This window comes from Cherax quadricarinatus, chromosome 30, assembly GCF_038502225.1.
Source record: "Cherax quadricarinatus isolate ZL_2023a chromosome 30, ASM3850222v1, whole genome shotgun sequence".
Lineage (NCBI taxonomy): Eukaryota > Metazoa > Arthropoda > Malacostraca > Decapoda > Parastacidae > Cherax > Cherax quadricarinatus.
In genome coordinates, this window is record NC_091321.1 from 35,285,827 (window position 1) to 35,309,197 (window position 23,371).

A 23,371-nucleotide genomic window follows, 5' to 3' on the forward strand; every position below is an offset into this window, starting at 1 on the left:
CCACTCAAATCCAACCCCTCCCACTCATGTACTTATCCAACCTAAATTTGAAACTACCCAAAGTCCTAGCCTCAATAACCCAACTAGGTAGACTCTTCCACTCATCAACCACCCTATTTCCAAACCAATACTTTCCTATGTCCTTTCTAAATCTAAACTTATCCAATTTAAATCCATTACTGCGGGTTCTCTCTTGGAGAGATATCCTCAAGACCTTATTAATATCCCCTTTATTAATACCTATCTTCCACTTATACACTTCCATCAGGTCTCCCCTCATTCTTCGTCTAACAAGTGAATGTAACTTAAGAGTCTTCAATCTTTCTTCATAAGGAAGATTTCTAATGCTATGTATTAATTTAGTCATCGTACTCTGAATGTTTTCTAACGAATTTATGTCCATTCTGTAATATGGAGACCAGAATTGAGCTGCATAATCTAGGTGAGGCCTTACTAATGATGTATAAAGCTGCAGTATGACCTCTGGACTTCTGTTGCCTACACTTCTTGATATAAATCCCAGTAATCTATTTGCCTTATTATGTACGCTTAGGCATAGCTGTCTTGGTTTAAGGTTGCTGCTCACCATAACCCCCAAGTCCTTTTCGCAATCTGTATGGCTAAGTTCTACATCATTTAACTTAAAAGTGCTAGGGTTATGGACACTCCCGAGCTTCAGAACCTTGCATTTATCTACACTGAACTGCATCTGCCACTTTTCTGACCAAGAATATAGTTTGTTTAAATCCTCCTGAAGTTCCTTAACGTCTACGTTTGAATCAATTATCCTACCTATATTTGTGTCATCGGCGAATTTGCTCATATCACTAGTAATTCCCTCATCAAGGTCATTGATATATATTATAAACAACAACGGGCCCATGACTGATCCCCGTGGAACGCCACTTGTTACAGATCCCCACTCGGATTTAACCCCATTTATGGACACTCTCTGCTTCCTGTCTATGAGCCATGATTCGATCCATGAGAGCACTTTTCCCCCAATGCCATGAGCTGCCACTTTCTTTAACAGTCTCTGGTGTGGAACTCTACCAAAAGCCTTACTAAAATCTAAGTAAATAATATCAAACTCTTTATCGTGGTCAACAGCCTCAAAAGCTTTACTGAAGAAAGTTAATAAATTAGTTAGACAAGACCGGCCTCTTGTGAATCCATGCTGAGTATCATTAATCAAGCTATGCTTATTGAGATGGCTTCTTATAATCTCAGCTATAATTGACTCTAGTAATTTGCCTACAATTGAGGTCAGGCTTATTTGGCGGTAATTAGATGGTAACGACTTGTCCCCTGTTTTAAAAATAGGAATTACATTAGCCATCTTCCACATATCAGACACTACACCTGTTTGAAGAGATAAATTAAAAATATTAGTTAATGGTTCACAGAGTTCCATTTTGCATTCCTTAAGAACCCTTGAAAAAACCTCATCAGGACCTCATTATTAAGAGGAATCCTACCATACATTACATGGCCTCCTGCAGTCTTTAAAAGGATGACACCATTTCTTTACCATACCCTTTACAAAGGAGGCATAATAGTCACTACCTATAAAAATATTTATTGGGCCTACAGAATCATCATTTACACCAGAAGGTGCTAAATTTTATCATATGAAAGTCTTTCTGTAGCTTTACTAAGCCCTATTACTGCATTAACAGGTTTTTTCTCATTGCCCAACCTGACAGTTACATAAACAGTGTCATACAATTGAGCCCTTTTATCTGAGAGAAAACCAGATAATTTTAGAGTTGCAGGATCTCCCATCTGTACTTTCATACCATCAAGACATTTACGTTTTATGAAAGTACGCTGTGATCCCTGGTCTAATAATGCAGTTACATTTTTTATTTATGTCTTTTATCATCAATTTTTACCTGTAACACAGGTAAGGCTACTTCAGCAAAACCATCATTATTAACATTAGCAGCAATTTTTACATTAACCACTGTTGTGTCAGGATTGTCAACATTATCATTATTATCAACATTATCATATAGACCCTTACACTTGACTATATGGTGTCTTCCTTTGTGACATTGATAACAGTTGTTTAATTTGGCATGACAGTCCTTTTCATTGTGATTACTTAGACATCTGATGCATCTGCCAAGTTTCTCCAATCTTTCAACTTTATCATTCCATGAATTGTATGCACTGCAATTCTTAGAAAAGTGAGTACCCATGCAGAAGAGACAATCTCTCTTTTCTTTGACTGGTTTCTTATTAACTGGGCTACTCTTAGGAGGGTACTTATTCTTCTTACCTTGTGGAGAATCATTATTTCTGATTCTTGCTACTTGATATGCACCTATGCAACTCTTTTTAGGAAATGAATTTTGATTATTAACATTGGGATAATTTTTCCCTTTGTGAAACTTTACAGATACCTCAGAGTTATTATGTGTTGCATCTTTAAAATGAGTTGGTTGGCTGGTCTGTAACTGAACAATTAATTCTTGTAGACCTAGTCTTATTTCCTCCAGTCCAAAATAACCCTTGTGATATTTGTTTGAGGGCCATTCAAGTGTTTTACAGCTTAATTTATTCTGTACAATGGCACTCAATAACCAGTCTGATTCCTTCAGATTGTATTTATTACTGAATGTTTTGAGATTGCTCTCCAGTTTAACTCTAAACTGCTGTAAACCTTTGTAAGTGTGATCTGGAGATTTTAAATTAACAATGATATTCACTAGATCCAACCTACTTTGTTCTATATTACCATAAGTAACCTTAAACAAGTCAACTACTTCTTTGTAAGAATCATCTACATTGGGAAAGGCTTGTGAGAGTATGTGAGCATCTCTTATCTGTCCTTTGAGGTAAAATAATTTAGTTACACAGGCTAGGTCACTCCTATCATGCACAGCTGCTTTAAAAATTGACCAAAACTTCTCCCAGTTTTCTCCAGGATTAAATACAGGTAAACATAATTCTGGGAGTTTTGGCAAAGACATCTTATTTGTTGGAGCAGATTGATTAACTGCCTGGTTTATACATTTTAATTTATTCAAGGCCTGACTTTTACAAGAATCTTTTCCTCTAATTCATAATATTGATTAATCATAAGATCTACTCCAGTCTCATCTACACAGTTTACTAACAAATCTTCATATTTATTGTAATATAATTTGTATGAATCATATCTATTCCCTAAAGCATCTAAATACAATTTTTAATCATCAGTATTCACAGTTTCTTGATTCATTAATTCCAAATACTTACTGTATGCTTTTCTTACATGACATTTTCTAGCCTGCAGTGATGCTTTTTTGCTTATATTCCATATGTTTGTCTTCTACATTAATTTCCTCATTTTCAGCCATGATGCAATGTATTAAATTCAACTTAATTAATAGCACTGATTATGTTCTAAATTATGCAATTCATGAAGGCAATATTACAACTTACGGAGACTTAAATACTGTCGGAAGGAGAGGTGCAGAGTAGTAGTAGTAGTATTGAGAATGTAGCCACTGAGAGGTCATGTCCCTCTCAGATCCAACAGTTCTCACTTGAAAAGGTTGTCCAAGGTGTTTTCTGTACCAAGATGCCATGTGTTGCAGTGTCTGACAAGATGAACATCAAAATGGTATACAATACCAACAGGTTGGTAGGTAAGACACATAGGCAACAGTTAGGCAACTTTATTCCGAAACTATTCACCTACACAGTAGGCTTCTTCAGTCGAATACAGAAAGTAGGCAGGAACAGTAGAGATGTGAAGACGATGTAATCAGTCCATTACCCTTGAAGTCGTAGAATTTGAGGTTGTCAGTCCCTCAGCCTGGAGAAGTTCAGTTCCAGAGTAGTAGTAGTAGTAGTGAGAATGTAGCCACTGAGAGGTCATGTCCCTCTCAGATAAGATAAGATAAGATAAGATTTCGTTCGGATTTTTAACCCCGGAGGGTTAGCCACCCAGGATAACCCAAGAAAGTCAGTGCGTCATCGAGGACTGTCTAACTTATTTCCATTGGGGTCCTCAACCTTGTCCCCCAGGATGCGACCCACACCAGTCGACTAACACCCAGGTACCTATTTGCTGCTAGGTGAACAGGACAACAGGTGTAAGGAAACTTGTCGAAATGTTTCCACCCGCCGGGAATCGAACCCGGGCCCACCGTATGTGAAGCGGGAGCTTTAGCCACCAGGCCACCGGGCCACAAATTCTCACTTGAAAAGGTTGTCCAAGGTGTTTTCTGTACCAAGATGCCATGTGTTGCAGTGTCTGACAAGATGAACATCAAAATGGTATACAATACCGACAGGTTGGTAGGTAAGACACATAGGCAACAGTTAGGCAACTTTAAGTTGCCTAACTGTAAATGGCAACTTTAAGTTGCCTAACTGTTGCCTATGTGTCTTACCTACCAACCTGTCGGTATTGTATACCATTTTGATATTCATCTTGTCAGACACTGCAACACATGGCATCTTGGTACAGAAAACACCTTGGACAACCTTTTCAAGTGAGAACTGTTGGATCTGAGAGGGACCTGACCTCTCAGTGGCTACATTCTCACTACTACTACTACTACTCTGCACCATTACAACTTACCTTTGAATAAATCCTAGCTACACTTGAGCTTAGCAATTACATGTAAGAAAATTATAATATAAATTTTAAATACACATTAATAATGTTAGCTACACTTGAGCTTAGTAATTACACATGTAAGAAAATTATAATATAAATTTTAAATACACCATAATATATACCTTAGCCAGACTTGGCTTATCCTTGCCAGACTTGGCTTAGCAAAATTAATGTTATACAAATACACTAATATAAATCTTTGCCAGACTTGGCTGAGCAAAATTAATATTATAATAATTATCCACTACACATTAAGTAAATTTTTGGACCTAACATCCACCTTCTGTCATTTCACATATAATTATTAAGTAATTAATTCATTATTAAGTAATTAATGACTTCACTAATTACATCCGGTTTGAAGGACCAACGGGCAAATTATGGAAAATTACATTTACCTGGATGAATCTCATTACATACATACAAGTAAATGGTAACAAATATAATTATTATTTATCAAAGTTACAGAGACAAGTAGGAATTTTTAGAACACCTAGGTCGCAAAAAATGTCCCCCTTCGATAGCTACCATCTATCTACCAAAGTGGGTACATAAGTTAGTTGTATATTGAGAAAAAAGCTTACTGATGTTCCTCTTCCATTTCCATCACACAGGTTGAGCTTTGTGTATGAGTTAGGAGACTTAACTAATATTAAGAGGAATTTGTTCAGTAAGTCACAATGTGTTGTCACTTAGGAACTTCACAGGTTTCTTCCAGCAGTTGTGGAGTTAGTGTTGGGCTCCTTGTTGTTCACAATTTACATAAACGACATAGATGAAGGAATAAATTTGCTGATGACACCAAAATAGGCCGTCCAGTTCATTCTAATGAGGACATTAGAACACTCCAGGATGATTTGAATAGATTGATGCAGTGGTCGGAGAAGTGGCAGATGCAGTTTAATATAGACAAATGCAAAGTTCTAAAAGTTGGACAGGAAAATAACCATGCCACATATAAACTAAATAATGTAGATCTTAATATTACTGATTGCAAAAAGGATTTAGGAGTTCTGGTTAGCAGTAATCTAAAACCAAGACAACAGTGCATTAGTGTTCGCAGTAAAGCTAACAGAATTCTTGGCTTCATATCTAGAAGTATAAATAATAGAAGTCCTCAGGTTGTTCTTCAACTCTATGTATCCTTGGTTAGGCCTCATTTAGACTACGCTGCGCAGTTCCGTATTACAGAATGGACATAAATGCTCTGGAAAACGTACAGAGGATGATGACAAAGATGATCTGATGTATCAGAAATCTTCCCTATGAGGATAGACTGAGGGCCCTGAATCTGCACTCTCTCGAAAGGCGTAGAATTAGGGGGGATATGATCGAGGTGTATAAACGGAAAACAGGAATTAATAAAGGGGATGTAAATAGCGTGCTGAAAATATCTAGCATAGACAGGACTCGTAGCAATGGTTTTAAATTGGAAAAATTCAGATTCAGGAAGGATATAGGAAAGCACTGGTTTGGTAATAAAGTTGTGGATGAGTGGAACAAACTCCCGAGTACCGTCATAGAAGCGAAGGATGTGAGTTGGACCTGATTATCTTGTGCTACTATGTCGGATGCCATGCTCCTCCCTGAAGTGAACGTGACTGACCTGACTAGGTCAAAGCATTGGCTTAAGCCGGTGGGAGAATGGGAGCTGCCTCGCATGGGCCAGTAGGCTTGCTGCAGTGTTCCTTCTTTCTTATGTTCTTATGAATTATTATTATACGGGATAGCTTATCATACACTTTGTAAATGTGTCATTGTTACAGAACAAAAAAAAGAAAGTTAAAAATAATCATATGCCTATCAGTACTTATTGATACAAATTTTAAAATAATCTTTTCAATTATTCCACAAAATTATACCTGAACACCATGAAACAATCTCACTCACTGATGTTCAACAACACAATTAATTTTGGTTAAACTGTGTACATTATTTTTGCTTAATATGTTCATTAAGATAATTTGTATAGGAGAAAATATCAGAAAAATCCATTACTATCTCATGAATGGATCTTTACAGACTTTTATCTTGCTTGACTCAATTTTGAAATAAAACTGAACATAAACACATAAAAATTTATGTACACCCGCAGTGTGTTGTTATTCTTCCTTTATGATATTTACATAGAGACAGAATTTCTTGTCTCAAGTGATGAAATCTGTCAGCCTCAGCTGAGAGTGTTTATGAGGGTAAGACGGAAAGGTGGGACAGAGGGATGAAAGGTAAATTGGCAAAGAGATGATTTAATTTACAGAATATTAATATAAAACATTGAGATGTTCTTGGGATTAGTGACACAATACATTAGAAAATAGTAAGTTATTTTCAAATGGATTTCAGGATGGGAGTAGAGGTGTGGTTGTTGGTGGCCGGAGTAGTGATGGCAGCTTGGGCATACTCCCGCTGGCGCCACAGCTACTGGTCGTCTCGAGGAGTCTCAACCCCTCCTTATCTTCCCTTCCTCGGACATTTGCACAAGCTTTTATCGTTATCTCAGACTCGATGGCGTTATGTCGATGAGGTTTGTACTTACCACTTAATGATTTTCATCCAAATCCTTGTCAGGGCTTTTGATGTAAGATCAACTCTTACATATTTTGGTAATGTATATCACTATTTTAAATAAATAATAAAAATAAAAAGTATTTAGGAATTTTAAGAATTCTTAAAGGCGTGAGAATGGTGGTTAATACGCTCACATAATGATGAGAACTTGTTTCCAGGTGTATCACAAGTATGGAGGTTCAACACTCAGTGGACTGTATGAGCTGTTTCGTCCTGTTCTCATGGTTGGCGATCCTGACTTACTCAAAAACATCTTCGTTAAGGATTTTGATCATTTCGTGGACCGTCGAAAGTTTCTAGCTGAAGAAGGAAGCATTTCAAACATAATGCTGAGTAACCTTACCGGAGATGAGTGGAAGACTCTCCGGGGGATCATGAGTCCCACTTTCACGTCTGGCAAGATGCGCTCCATGTTTCCTCTGATCTGTGAGAAGGCCGATGCTCTTGTTTCTTTTTCTCTTAAAGAAGCAGCTAACAAACCTTTTGTTGACATGAAGGTAAACTTTGGAAGGTTTACTATGGATACTATTGCATCCTGTGCTTTTGGTATTGAATGTAATTCTTTTAAGAGCGAGGTGCCAGAGTTTTCCAAATATGCAGAAATGTTTTTTAATTTTTCCTTTTTAAGGATCCTAAAATTTACTCTTTTTAACATGTTCCCGACGATCGGTAATGCCCTGAGAATCAAAATAGATTCACCAGCCATAAAATATTTTTCGAATGTTGTAGAAGAGACAATTGCAGCCAGAAATGCAGGACAAAGACGGGGTGATTACTTGGACTTGCTCTTGGACGCTCGAGCTGGTGTTAGCCATCCCATTATTACTGACACATCAACTGTCCCACACAACCAGTCCACCACTACCCAGGACCGTACTGCCCAGGAGACCAACCACGACTCTTCTGTCACTAACGTTAACAACATTCCCATCACTCAGTCTAAGCAAGGTCAGTGATGATATATTATCAGTATTTTTTTAGTTAACTCCCAACCCACTAGTGCACCAACCCACCAGCCCACCAGCCCACCAACCCACCAGCCCACTGTAGTGATACTGCTCCTGTGGGGAGCAGCAGCAGAATAATACTGCACCACCTCTCGGGGCCCTTAACAACAACAACAGTTTGGTGTGTCATGGGCGCCAACACATGGTGTGTGATTCTCTTCTCTTCTATCCCTATATTAATGATGCAGATTACATGGTGAGTTTAAATATGTGGTCTGTAGTTATAACTTTTCTCTTGACATATGCAAGACATCACCATCCCTGTAGAAGCCGTTATTAGATGTACTAGTCATTATATTTTGTTGTTGCAGAAGTACTATGAAGATTCTATGTTCAATAAAGCCTAGAGATAAGGCCTGTGTTTCTATCACAACACCCACCAACCCACCAGCCCTCCAACCTTCTATCCCACCAACGCACCAGCCCACCAACCCACCAACCCATCTTCCCACTAGCCCACCAACCCACCAGCCCACCAACCTACCAGCCCAACAACCTACCAGCCCAACAACCAACCAATCCACCAGCCCATCAACCCACCAACCCACCAGCCCTCCAACCCACTATCCCACCAACGCACCAGCCCACCAAACCCCAACCCATCTTCCCACTAGCCCACCAACTCACCAACCCATCTGCCCACCAGCAAACCAACCCACCAATCTATCTGCCCACCAGCCCATCAATACACCAGCCCTCCAACCCACCAGCCCACCAACCTACCAGCCCACCAACCAACCAGCCCATCAGTCCACCAACCCACCAACCCACCAACCCAGCAGTCCACAAACACACCAGCCCACCATCCTACCTGCCCACCAACCCACCAGCTCTCCAACCCACTAAGACACCAGCCCAACTGCCCTCCAACCCACCATCCCACCAAGCCACCAGCCCGCCAGCCCACCAACCCACCTGCTTACCAGCCCACCAACCCACCAGCCCACCAATCCACCAGCTCACCAACCCACCTGCTTACCAGCCCACCAACCAACCAGCTCACCAACCCACCAGCCCACCAACCCATCAATCCACCAGCCCACCAACCCACCAGCCCACCAATCCACCAGCTCACCAACCCACCTGCTTACCAGCCCACCAACCAACCAGCTCACCAACCCACCAGCCCACCAACCCATCAATCCACCAGCCCACCAACCCAGCAGCCCACCAACCCACCAACCCACCAACCCACCGAATGGTTGCACAATATTACAGCTTAACACAAATCAATATTAAGTACAAATACTTAGTTAAAGCAATCACTGTGATGCAACGATTGGAAATTATGATTGAATTGCATCTCAAGTCAGTCTTAATATATGATCCACTACGATTCCTTTATTTTATTTTGACTTTTTTTCTCTTTATTGAAAAGTTTTCGTGATGATAATTTTTGAACTTTGGATAATAGTTTAAATATTGTACTTATTTAATATCCTGTTAGAGCTGGAAAATTTGGATCTGATAAAACATAGTTTATAACAAGTTTAAAAGTTTATAGTTTATAACTAACAGCATAACTAAGTTATCATATCATTACAGTGTTGACCAACAAAAGTATCGTGGCACAGAGTGTGTTGTTCCTTATTGCTGGCTACGACACCACAGCGTCTACTCTCGCCTTCTCATCATTCCTACTGGCCAAGCATCCCATACATCAGCAGCGTCTCCGTGAGGAGATAAAGCAGATTATCCATGAATATGGTGATATTACCTACGAGGGCATCATGGAAGCCAAATTCCTCAACGCTTGTCTCATGGGTGAGATCCTGCTTTAGAGAATCTTGTAATATGTGGGTATCATAGAATATTACGTGTCGGTTTGGTAGCGGGAGTCAATGATGAATTGGATCCTGCCTCTCCCTCTTAAGTTGCCTTGGCCCAGGAGGGCCATGCACAGTGAAGGAGAGAGGAGTAGGCCTGTTGACTCGACGATGCCTGGACACCAAGTGAGAGCGAGGCAGGGTGATGCAGGTTGAAGTGACATGCCGACCAAGCTTGTCCTCTGGTGGTAACTATAAAAGCTAGCCATATAGACTTACAGTCTACATTTTGCTCAGCCACCTACACATGGTCGTACTCGACCATGATTGCCTGTAAAAAAAAACTCGGTCTCTCTCTCGCAGGAACAGGGCACAGAACACAGAATAGAATATATATATATATATATATATATATATATATATATATATATATATATATATATATATATATATATATATAATGTGTGTGTGTGTGTGTGTGTGTGTGTGTGTGTGTGTGTGTGTGTGTGTGTGTGTGTGTGTGTGTGTGTGTGTTTGTGTGTGTGTGTCTGTGTCTGTGTGTATGTGTGGACATGAAAAAACTTCCTACAGGGAGTCAAGATAAAAAAGTTGGGGTGTGCTAAACATTGTGGTCCAAGGCAGTGAGCGTCAGTGGGCATTACTGCATGCTTTCCTGTGTTTGGAAAGATACTGCAACACAGACAGATACTGCCGTTGAGCTATGACGTAACTGGGTACGGTCTCCTCTGAAATGGCGAAGCAGTCATTGTAGTAGTCGCTGCAGGGTTCACTCATCCTGGGGCACAACCTGTTGGTGCTCCTAAGTCAGGCATCCTCAGTACTCGGCAACTGGGCAGAACTTCTGGCAAGTGACTCAGGACGAAATTTCTCAACTGGTATTGTCGCTGGGGCTGTCACTGCCAGCAAGTGTGGAGTGAGTCATGACAGGGACGACTCAGCAAAACATCTGGGAATCATAACAGCATACACCTTACTGGAGAGGGCAAACAGTCACAGTAACATCATCTTTGTGCAGGCTGCTCACTGAAGCTTTGACAAAAGTTAGTTGCCTGCCAACAGGGATACTGTGGCTTGACAAGTGTCATTCTCTCGACAGTTGGAGTTACAACAGAGGCTAGTCTAAGCATCCTCAGACTGGTTCTCTACATATAGCTGCACTCTGATGGTCAGGAGGTGGAGTGGAATGAGTTTCGATGGGGAATCATAGCAGGTACGACTCAGCAGGGCATCTACGAGTGACAAACAATAAGAGCTTTCTGAACAAGGGGCTCAGATGCTCGTAACTGATGCCTGGACTGACTAATGTCAGCTGTCAACGGTCAAGGATGTAACACATGGATGATACAGTGGTGGGGGCTAGACCATATTGTGGTCCACACACACAGCTAGGTTCAGATCACTTAATCAGGGACACACAAAACTTGCACACACCTGCACTGCACATGTGGTTACATCATGGCTTGCACTAGCAAATGATGCTTTTCCATGCAAAAATTGACACTAAGCCATATGAACATGCGAGAACACTGACTGAGAGGAATAACAAGTGACATAGAGCATCTCTCAATCTTCTCGACAATACTGCAACAAAACGCTCACTGCGAAACTAGAACACTCGATGTGACATCATGTGGTGATGTCAGGCATGATGTCATGAGCAATGTCATGGGGTGACATAGCGAGAAGTCAGGCAGATGTCCAGGGTGACGTCATGAGGTGATATGGAGTGACATTGCAATGTGATTTCAGGCAGCATGGTGACATCAGGCAGACATTGCAAGGTGATGTCCTGGAGTGACGTCAGACAGCATGGTGACATCAGTGCAGTGATGTGGAGAAATTTTCTCCAGGAGGGGGGTATCAGCCCCCTTCAGCCCCTTTCAGCCCTGAGGGGCCCAGCCCTCTCAGAAGGGGCAAATATCTTGTTTACTGCTACAGCGAGTAATTGACCCCAGATGCAGTACCAGTATGTGACGTGGCTTGCTGCTCCTTGCAGTCCAGTGTTGCAGAGTGTATTTTAATAAGGGACAGTACATCTCTTACTTTAGCAGGACAATTAAGGAAAATCCTGCTCCCACTTTATTACCATAGTAAAGATAGTGGACATTGTTGTCTATGCTTAAGACAGCAAGATTTTAAACATTCTGCTTTGCTTCATCGAGGAAGTGGCAAGGAAGCAAAAGTACTATGTCAGCTTTTCCTTTGTGCAAGGAGCAGTGATGGCGTGGGGCGCTGTGGTGTCTTGAGATTACTTTTGACTCTACTGAGAGTGACACTGACGCCAGGATAACCAACAAAGAACGATCTGTGCATTAGTGTGAACAAAGTATCTCATAAACCACAATAAACACTTAAGAGAAGTGTGATCAGCTTCTTTATAAGATTGTGAACAATAAAGACAAATCTTGTGGAACATAGTGTACCAGTGTGCGTATTCCTAGACTATGGAAGACGTGGACATCCAAGGACACTTCAGCTTCTATCAAGTCACCGATATCTGTTGAAGGTGTGAAGAACACCATAGCTCACGCTACAAGAGCAAGGTAGGTTACGAATTTCTTGTAGTACGGGGGACTGCGGAGTTCTTGAGTCGCAAGGAGTTTGTAATCAACCTATAGTCGGCAGTAAGGTGCGGACTTTTGAGTCCAAACAAGTATGTAATTTGTCAGCCATCAGTGAATGAAATATGCTGACATAACACCCCCTAGGGGTAATTTATAATCTTACAAATTATAACTCTTTACAGCCCGTTGAGAGATGACTTCGGCAGCTTCTCAAGACCTCGTCTGCAGGGGCGGCTGTGCAGACGATGAGCTGTCTTTCTAAGTTACGTACAAACTCTTTAAACTTAGCTGGTAATGCCATTTCTCAACAAGTGAAGTCAGCATCATGGGTGACGTCGTGAAGTTGGGCAGAATCATGACATCAGGGTAGTGATGCAGACAGCTCGGTGACATGATGGGTTGATGCGGGCAGCAGCATGGGTGACATCGTGAGATGATGGGGGCAGCAGACCACAGCATGGCTTGGGATCTGTCTTGTTATCCCATGTGGCTTGTAGATATATGTGGCTTCGAGTGACCTCAGTTACTCAGATACACAGCTCTGGCAAAGAATTCACAGAGAAACAGCAGAGTGTGAGTGAGACGGTGAGTGGTGTAGTGTGATGGTAGAAGCGTGGTGGCATATGGTGAGCTTGAGTGAGGCAAGGACTCTGCCGCGTCTTTCTCCCTACCCACACACTCAGAAGATAGTGCAGATTCTACTACACTGGGCACAGAAATCACCACAAACTCACATCTGACTTGCTGAAACAGCTGTGCTGAGCTGAACAACAGCAGCAACGTACAGGTGACCCCAAACACACGACTGCGAAACAGTGTGGGGCACTGTGGGATGAAGTCACAGGGGACGCCATTTATATTTCTTGAAGAAATTTGGGAAATTTCGGCCTAGATTCTGCTTGTACCTGTGTCTGGAAGCTGAAACTTGCAGACACAGCATCAGCATAACTCACTGAGAGAGGGATGCTTCTCATGTGGGGCGATGAAGTGAAAACATCTTCATTCCCCTTCCTCTCTCCAGGCAAACAACTGCTGCGACACTGCTGCCACCAATTATCATAGAATATTAAGTGTTGGTTCGGTAGAGGGAGGTTTCTTCTTTGTGGTTCGTTGTACACAGGCAGTGTGTTTAATTTAAGTTGCCCTGGCCCAGGATGGTGATGCCCAGCAAGGAAGAGAGGAGTAGGCCTGTTATAAAAACTATAAAAATTAGCCATGTAGGCTTACAGTCTACATGGGGTTTAAACCTTGGCTCTAACAAGATTTATTTGTGGTCACAGTTTGGCCCATACTAACTTCCCTTTGGTGTTTAGAAATGCATCCAGTTGATTGAGTCCTATTAAAGTTGTTAACGCACTGGCTTGTGAGTTTTAGAACTCACTTGCCATGGGTTCACATCTCACCTTTTCCACAATTTGTTTTCAATCGTGTTATTAACATTTCCTAAGTCTTGCTTTAGTGCATAGTTGAAGATGACGGTCAGATGTTAAATGAAAATTGTGTGTCAGTGTTGACATAACTGTTTAATATTTTCTATTGACTGTGACTTTTAAAATTATTATGTTGATATATCAGACATGCATTAACTATTTATTTCTTGTTTATGATTCAAATAACGAGATACGACCTCGTAATATTTCATCATTAATAATATTTAAAATTCAACATTATCTTGCCTACATCATTCTCCTGCTATGTATCTATACTGTTTTCGTTGATATTAAAATAAAACAATTATTGCAATATTTTAAACAATGTGGAAAATTCATACGTTGAAAAAACAGAGCAACTGTTGAGAAACTTGACTTAAGAAATCGTAATGACACGATTGCAAATAAACCATGACCGCGGGTTCAATCCCGACCGGGGGTATGGTTGAGAAACTTTTTCAGACGTTTCGCCTGTGGAGGACACTGTCAGTGTACAGTTGAGGCTAACAAACATAATTATACATAGTCAGGTGAGAGGCAGGTCACTAAGGTAACCATGTGTGACCCATCCTTTTAATAACTACCTCACATTTTCATATAGGGTTTGAAGCACATTTCTAATTTAGGTTAGGTAAGGTTAGGTAATGATAGGTTAGGTAAGGTTAAGTAATGATAAGTTAGGTAAAGTTAGGTAATGATTGGTTAGCTTTGGTAATGTTTACTTATGTTAGATAAGTTTGGGTTAGGTTAGGTAAGGTTGAGTTAGGTAATGTTACAACAGAAAAACCTCTAATTATAAAATAAAAGGTGATAATAAAGTGTGCTGAGCGAACACAATATGGGAAGCCACTCGACACAGCTGATGTACAACAGTCATATTTCAACTGTTCAAGATTCCATCAATAACCATCTAGTTGACTGTTTAGATAACAGTGCCTTGATGTCTATGTTGAAGAGAACGAGCTGCATTGTAGGTGGAGTGAGACAAAGGGGCACTGTAGGAGGACTACTGGTCCTCTTGTGCCCATCGTTTGTATAAACAAGACATTGACAGTACACAAGCACAAAGACTGGTAATCCTCCAGCGACCTTGTCTCGCACTACAACCACTCTAACTTATCTGTGCTTGTTTAAATATAATTGTTTACCATCACTGTGTATTGAAATATCTCCTTCATAAAAAGTGTCTGATAAAAGAAGATGGAATATGAGGAACCCAGTTGATATTTATCTTACATTGTTTAGCAAGAGCTGATGAGCTTGTAGTCCAAATGATTCTCTTAGAAAGTAACTTTGTGGACTAGTAGTAGTTTGAGTGTGTATCGTCATCAATAAAATTTAAAAATCATTACAATAAAATATTTTAAGAAAAAAGCTTTAAAAATTTCTTTGAGAATTAGACAGTTTAGTAAAGTTCTGAACAATATTTATATATGAACTTTGCTGCCTCCCGTGACAACACGTTTCCTTAATGAAACTATTCCTTTAACAAATATTCTGAATCGACACCATGCCTAACCCTTCTAGGGTAGGGTAGGTGCCTGAGCTCGAGCTTTTAGCTCATAAGACTGTCATTCCCATTAGCCCCCTTGGGGCGGGGATGGCAGACCAGAGAGGCCTAGCTTGTTGCTAGGCCTGGGGACAGTTGGTCCCAAAGATGAGGAGGTACTTGTGCCTCCTCCCATGGGAGACTTAGGTCTCAGACACTTCCTAAAGAGGGAGCCAAGGCCGGGCCACCACTTGGAAAAGGCCCGGGCCGGGAGAATACCGGCTAATCTTTAATAATAATAATAATAAATATTCTGAACTTAATGTAGCTGCATTTAGCTTGTTGGCAACAACATTTCATCTACAACATGTCTGCTGTCTGCCACTGAAAGTAAGAGCAGGTTCATACTTAATATATAAGACACTTAAGCATCATATGGGTGTCTTTATTTTGGAAACGTTTATCCAACCAGTTCTTCAGTCCAGTGCTGAGAAAGACGGAAAATTAGGAGAAGTTTGAGGTAAGCAGTCCCTGAGCCTGGAACCGATGTTTTTATTCCATGAATCATGATAAAAGTGCATTATTCGCGACAAGTGAGGCTTATATACTGATGACAGGTGAAATGGATAGTGGTAGGCAGAATAACTAGAGGACCAAAACCAACAGTGGTAGTCAGTCGAGTGTATAGGTCGTGCCTGGCTGGCGAAACGTTTCCACAAGATACCCATATGTCGCACAAGTGTCTCATTTCTTCACACAGGCTGATAGTCACTGTAATATGAGATACCTCTACTTTCTCACACTGCCTGCAGCAATAGCCTGATTGATAAATAACACACATTTGAGACATGGCTATCTTTATTGCTGAAAGTTTTTGCTTGTTCAACAGCCTTGTGGGGAGCTAACATGTGCCACGCGAGGAGTAAAAAAAAATCGAAAAAATACGAAAATTGAGCTATGGTTATATAAAAATAACTTAACCTAGCAACACTTTGGTATAAGTCCACAAGGCACAGTACTCGCTCCCATCTTGTTCCTCATCCTCATATCCGACATAGACAAGGATGTCAGCCACAGCACCGTGTCTTCCTTTGCAGATGACACCCGAATCTGCATGACAGTGTCTTCCATTGCAGACACTGCAAGGCTCCAGGCGGACATCAACCAAATCTTTCAGTGGGCTGCAGAAAACAATATGAAGTTCAACGATGAGAAATTTCAATTACTCAGATATGGTAAACACGAGGAAATTAAATCTTCATCAGAGTACAAAACAAATTCTGGCCACAAAATAGAGCGAAACACCAACGTCAAAGACCTGGGAGTGATCATGTCAGAGGATCTCACCTTCAAGGACCATAACATTGTATCAATCGCATTTACTAGAAAAATGACAGGATGGATAATGAGAACCTTCAAAACTAGGGAGGCCAAGCCTATGATGACACTCTTCAGGTCACTTGTTCTATCTAGGCTGGAATATTGCTGCACAATAACAGCACCTTTCAAGGCAGGTGAAACTGCTGACCTAGAAAATGTACAGAGAACCTTCACGGCGTGCATAACAGAGATAAAACACCTCAATTATTGGGAGCGCTTGAGGTTCCTGAACTTATATTCCCTGGAATGCAGGCGGGAGAGATACATGATTATATACACCTGGAAAATCCTAGAGGGACTAGTACCGAACTTGCACACGAAAATCACTCACTACAAAAGCAAAAGACTTGGCAGACGATGCAACATCCCCCCAATGAAAAGCAGGGGTGTCACTAGCACGTTAAGAGACCATACAATAAGTGTCAGGGGCCCGAGACTGTTCAACTGCCTCCCAGCACACATAAGGGGGATTACCAACAGACCCCTGGCAGTCTTCAAGCTGGCACTGGACAAGCACCTAAAGTCGGTTCCTGACCAGCCGGGCTGTGGCTCGTACGTTGGTTTGCGTGCAGCCAGCAGTAACAGCCTGGTTGATCAGGCTCTGATCCACCAGGAGGCCTGGTCACAGACCGGGCCGCGGGGGCGTTGACCCCCGGAACTCTCTCCAGGTTACTTAAATAACAAAAAGGCACAATACCGTGACTGGAACGATACACAAATAACCCGCACATAAAAGACAGAAGCTTACGACGACGTTTCGGTCCGACTTGGACCATTGACAAAGTCACACTAACAGAGGAGGAGCAGGACGGCTATATATAGGCAGGAAGAGGTGGAGGTAGTAGTAGTGGTAGTAGTAGTAGTAGTAGTAGCCGTCCTGCTCCTCTGTTAGTGTGACTTTGTCAATGGTCCAAGTCGGACCGAAACGTCGTCGTAAGCTTCTGTCTTTTATGTGCGGGTTATTTGTGTATCCAGGTTACTTATCACAGCTTCTCTAATTTGACATAAGACATAATATAAATAACAGAAACATAATAAATACTCCAGAATAAATAAAAAATGACAATATATAGTTCTGGGAGCGGCCGGGCCGAGGGTTCATATTACCGCTCTGACCATGAAAGCTTGTATATCACTCTCTTTACCCTCAGGGGGCTGTAACATTAGAGAAAACGGAGTGTAGCAGAGGGCTAACTGTAAGAGATCATTCGTAATATACGCAAAAACTAAACTCAAAGCGATTTTCTCGATTTTTTTTTTGTTTCCAAAGTAATCAGGTATGTGCACATTTGAACAATTATCTCAGAAGTAAGTTATTCACCTATTTCTTGAAAGTTCATCATTAATAAAGCTCCCGCTTCACACACGGAGGGCCCGGGTTCGATTCCCGGCGGGTGGAAACATTTCGACACGTTTCCTTACACCTGTTGTCCTGTTCACCTAGCAGCAAATAGGTACCTGGGTGTTAGTCGACTGGTGTGGGTCGCATCCTGGGGGACAAGATTAAGGACCACAATGGAAATAAGTTAGACAGTCCTCGATGACGCACTGACTTTCTTGGGTTATCCTGGGTGGCTAACCCTCCGGGGTTAAAAATCCGAACGAAATCTTATCTTATCTTATCTTATCTTATCTTATAGAATTTTTTTGATATATCACATATATTTTTATATTTGTGTGGGGGATAAAAGGCCGATATTTTCCTAAATGTCATAAACTAATAGTTTTTTTTTTTTTGAGAGAAGATAAGGTTTATTACAATATTTATCACCATAGCATAATGGAATTAGCATTGTTCTATCAGTAGAAAATGTCCAAACAACTTTTCCAAGTGCCATTATGTGCCCTTTGTTCCAAAAATGTCATTTTTAGTGATTGTTTTTCATTTGTCACCGAAACGGTCACCAATGGTCTGGTGGCAAAAGCTCTCGAGTACGGGTTTGATTCCTGGCGAGGGTTGAAACATTGGGCCTGTTTCCTTACACCGGTTGTCTATGTTCACCCATCAGTAAAATGGGTACCTGGGTGTTAGTGGACTGGTGTGGGTCGCATCCCAGAACAAAACTGACCTAATTTACCTGAAATGCTCAGAATAACAAGGGACTTTCTATATAGTAGTATGTATATCATTGATGTCAGCTATGGTCTGTATATCATGTACATATACTTGTAGAAATAAAGATATATTATTACATACAATTCTTAAAGTAGACCAAAAATGACCGAAATTGGATGATAAAATATAGCCAAATTTCACCAACATGTCCTTAGTCGGATACAGGAGAATGGAGCGCTGGAAACAGGGAAAATCTGCACTATTGCTATACAGCTTCCACTCTTGGGCAACACTCAACTGTCACGTCAACTCCAACTGCTTAATCTCTTCTTTATTCTAGTATATAATTTCTGGCTACTTGAATATGCTTAAGGGACTGACTATCTCTCACTGAGGGCGACGGATGATCATGTCAATATTACTATAACACTGCTCAGGCTAATAGTCACAATAGTATAACTACTTTACAGTGTCACATCCCCATAAGAGCAGGTTGACAGTCACAGCACTATGACAGCTCTACAATCTGCCACTGCTCTTAGCTACTGGCTGATAGTCAAACATGACATCTCTACTGACACTGCATATAACAACAGGCTTGTTGTCATGGTAATATGTCATTTCTACTGTCACACTGCCCATAGCAACAGAATAACAGTCACTCATATGACACCTCTGCTGACTGCCACTGTTCGTATTATTATAATAAAAAGAAGCGCAAAACTGCAAAGGTTATACAGTGCAGCAGGGCAGGGAAGGATGCAGGGGAAGTGGGTAACAAAAGGGAGAGGAATAATTATTAGGGCATGGAGTGCAGCAGGGCAGTGGATAGTGCAGGGGTAGAGTAACTAAAGATTAAGGTAGAAAGGACAGAGTGCTAGAGGCATCATCATCAGAGTTTGTGTAGTAAATCAGTTGCTGTCAAAAAGTCAGTGAGAGAGCCTGGGTTAAAGGAGGGTCCATGAGCAAGAAGGGAAGGTAGAGAAAGGCAGCGAACTGGAGACGACGTTTGAGGTAAATTCTGTGTGCTCGTTGATAGAGTGGACAGTCCAACAGAATGTGGCTAACAGATACTGGAACCTGACAATTCTCACAAAGAGGAACAGGGCGCCTCTCCTTGAGATACCCATGAGTAAGACGAGTGTGGGTGATGTGAAGATGGGAGAGAGCAGTCTCCCAACCTCGACATTGATGACAAGAAGACGGCCAGAAACCTATACTCGATTTAACCCTTAAAAAGTCCAAACATATATGTACGCTCACCTGTGCAGCTCCGCGAATATTTTGAAGAAAAAATCTTTTTTTTTATGTAGGAAGAAAGAGCACATTATTAAGTGTTTTAGAATAAAAAAAATTTAGGGTCAGTACTTACCAAGATATGAGGTTACAAAGTTGGCACTTGGTGATCACTTGATGGCAACATGGAGTACTGCTGCTTGCAGAAATTCTACATATTTACCGTTTTCTTCCATTTTTTTTTTATATTCTTGGTTTTCCTGATATGATAATTATGTTTCATAGTAAATCTGTTGATTTCAATGCCAATTGTTGTTTATACACCAATATTATACTCGACATTATTATCATATTGTCATAAACACACATGTACACACTGACAGGTGATTTTGCACACCTGGCTGAATCACATTCTATTATCTACAACTATATACAAGTATTTACATGTCCCAATTAGGTTTCTAGAGCTCCACGATTATATGATACTCCATGAAGCATGGATTCATACAGAGTGCCACCTCACTCTGGTGACAAATGTATCGTGGGTCGTTTTGTGGTGGTAGCACACACAACACACTTTTTTTGGGAATTCATCTTCTTTGGGGTAGGTGGTATTGGTACCAGATAGTGACAGGTGTGATTCGGTCTGGCACTTCCCCCACTGGCTGTGGTTCGGGGACAAGTCGCTGTTGATGGGCAGGTGCAGGTGTGGTACCATACTTTCTTGCTTTCTTTTTGACAACATTCAGAGAGAATTCTGCAAAACGTTGTCGTTTTCCAGTCTTTATTTCGTACATATTGAATGCATTGAGCACTGCAATGTCTATAAGGTGACAAAACAGTTTTATATACCACTTGCAACTCCTAGACACACACAGTCAACAAACCCTATCATGTCACACTTGTCAACTAGCCGCATATTGTTCGTATAGTCCACGACAGCAGTTGGCTTTACAATAGGCTCATTGTTGAACCTGCTCCGTCTGTCTGTACCATCTCGTTTCTGTAGATGGTTGACAGCAATGTCACGTCCCGTTCGTCATGCCACGTCAGTGCCATGATGTCATTAGTATGAAACGAACTGCACCTTCAACACTGCCTCCACTGAACCTTGGTATATGTTTTCTATTCCTTCTCACTGTTCCACATATATCAGTATTGTTCACACATAGGAAATCAGCGAGCATAGGGATTGTATACCACTTGTCTGTGTACAGTGTATGGCCCTTACCAAGGTATGGTTCCATCATCCTACAAACATCACCAGAAATACCCAACATCCGTCTGTCATCATCGCTTGTATTTCTCCTGGTGTATACAGTAACACCAACACAAGATCACTCTCACAGTCACACATAACAAAAAGTTTTATACCAAAGTGATTACGTTTGCTCGGTATATATTGCTTGAATGAGAGGCGTCCCTTGAACAGAATCAAGGGCTCATCAACAACAATGTTCTTGAAGGGATAAAAGTATGCACTGAATTTCTCCTTCAAATACATAAACACTTCCCGGATTTTGTATAGAAGGTCATTTCTGTTTGGCGTATTTCTGTCTGAGAAGGGCAACATTCGTAGCAACAGAGTGACTCTGTTGCATGGAAGGAGGTCACGGAAAACTGGAGTACTGATGAAGTGGTCTGTGGACCAGTAATTACGTATATTGTTCTTATAGATATGTGGCATAAGCATGACAGTGGCAAGGAATAAATATATTTCAGCCACAGTTGTGTCTTTCCACCTGTGCAGCCGTGATGATTCTCCAACCTCTGCTGTGTTGTCCATGACATATCGGTAATAACTATTTGTCTGGGTCACTATCAAGTTCATCATAGGCTCGTCAAAGTACAACTGGAAATAGTCTAACTCTGTAGACTCATTCGTTAGGGGACATTCCGGCTGGATACCACTTCCACTCCCATCAAAATCACAAGGCTGTGGCATTAATATACTTTGTGTCCAGTTCCACTCACGATCACATGGTGCAGGGTGGACCTCTGGCATGGGGCGAGGGGGAGCAGGAGGAGGGACAGGAGTGGAGGCAGCACGTGGTTGAGGGGATGCCGGGCGGTCCTTTGTCTGTCCACCCACCGTGCCATGTGGTAAGTAAGTTTATTCAGGTATACACAAATACAGTTACATAGAATTATCATACATAGCAGCATATGTGTAGAGAACCTAGGATGACCCAAAAATGTCAGACACAGTGCCACCCACCACTACTTCGTCCATCCCTGCATACTCGCCTTCATAATCACTTTCATTATCAGTGGCCGGGGTTTTGGATCGTGACCTGCCTCGACCCTGGAGGATTGCATATAGCACACTGCCTGAACGTCGATGATGACGCCTTAAAGTACGCTTCACTGGTGAATAATGAACTTCACTATCGCTAGACGAATCCTCGAATGGCATAAAATCAATCTCGTCTATCACTAAAACACTGGGGAAATGATAGTTTCCTCTTGCGAAGTTGCCTATAGGTAACACTCGCCACTCCAGAGGTACTTGGCCCAGGGTTTTGTGTGGCCACACTGGCCACCCCAGAAGTGCTTGGCCCAGGGTCAGGTGTGGCTACCCCAGAGGTGATGGGCTGAGAATCATCTGGGTTATCATCGACATTTTCACTAATTCCTTGAATATTACTGGCCCCATTAGTGTCAGATCCACTAAACTTACGATCTATATCACTTTCCTCAAATAGTAGAGTGTTAATACGACGAGGCGCGAGTGAATCTCGAGGATGTGCCATGATGCTAATCCAAGATGGAGCTGAATGTAACTGGGTACCATTTGGTACCCAGGCATCCCCAATTTTTTTCATATAGCACACACTGAGTGTGCACACCCATTCTCTCATGTTTAGGTGACTCAAGCGTATCACGCCAATTTTGAATGAATGAAAAATGAAACGTACATATACGTTTGGGGCGTTGCACACGAGGATGTATATATGTTCAGACCGTATAAGGGTTAATAGAATGAAGTCTGGTATGGTGCAAATCAGACCAATATTGTTGCCAATGGGTGCAAAGGTGAGTAGCAAATTCAGCAAAATAGTCTGCGAATGGAACACCTCTTTATGAAACTGGGAGGTCATGTATTGCTGACCGCACAGTAGTGTCTACCTGTTCATTGCCCTGTAAGTCAACATGAGCAGGGACCCAACAAAAACCAATGTCTTTGTGTTTGCTAGAGATATGGCATAACCAAAGTTGGATACGAAGAACTAGAA

General features: G+C 41.4%; 1 protein-coding gene across 3 annotated transcripts in view; it reads left to right on the top strand.

Annotated features, from left to right (window-relative positions):
* LOC128692544 (cytochrome P450 9e2-like) overlaps positions 1 to 23,371 on the top strand; it is a 108,223-nt gene that overhangs the window by 36,668 nt on the left and 48,184 nt on the right. For 2 of the 3 annotated variants that reach the window (XM_070090098.1, XM_070090099.1), the window contains exons 2-4: positions 6,962 to 7,142; positions 7,345 to 8,134; positions 9,739 to 9,957. In XM_070090098.1, the coding sequence (XP_069946199.1) occupies positions 6,963 to 7,142; positions 7,345 to 8,134; positions 9,739 to 9,957 (1,189 nt within the window). In that variant the 5' untranslated portion in view covers position 6,962. The remainder of the gene's footprint in view (positions 1 to 6,961; positions 7,143 to 7,344; positions 8,135 to 9,738; positions 9,958 to 23,371) is intronic. The other variant, XM_070090100.1, reaches the window with a different exon arrangement.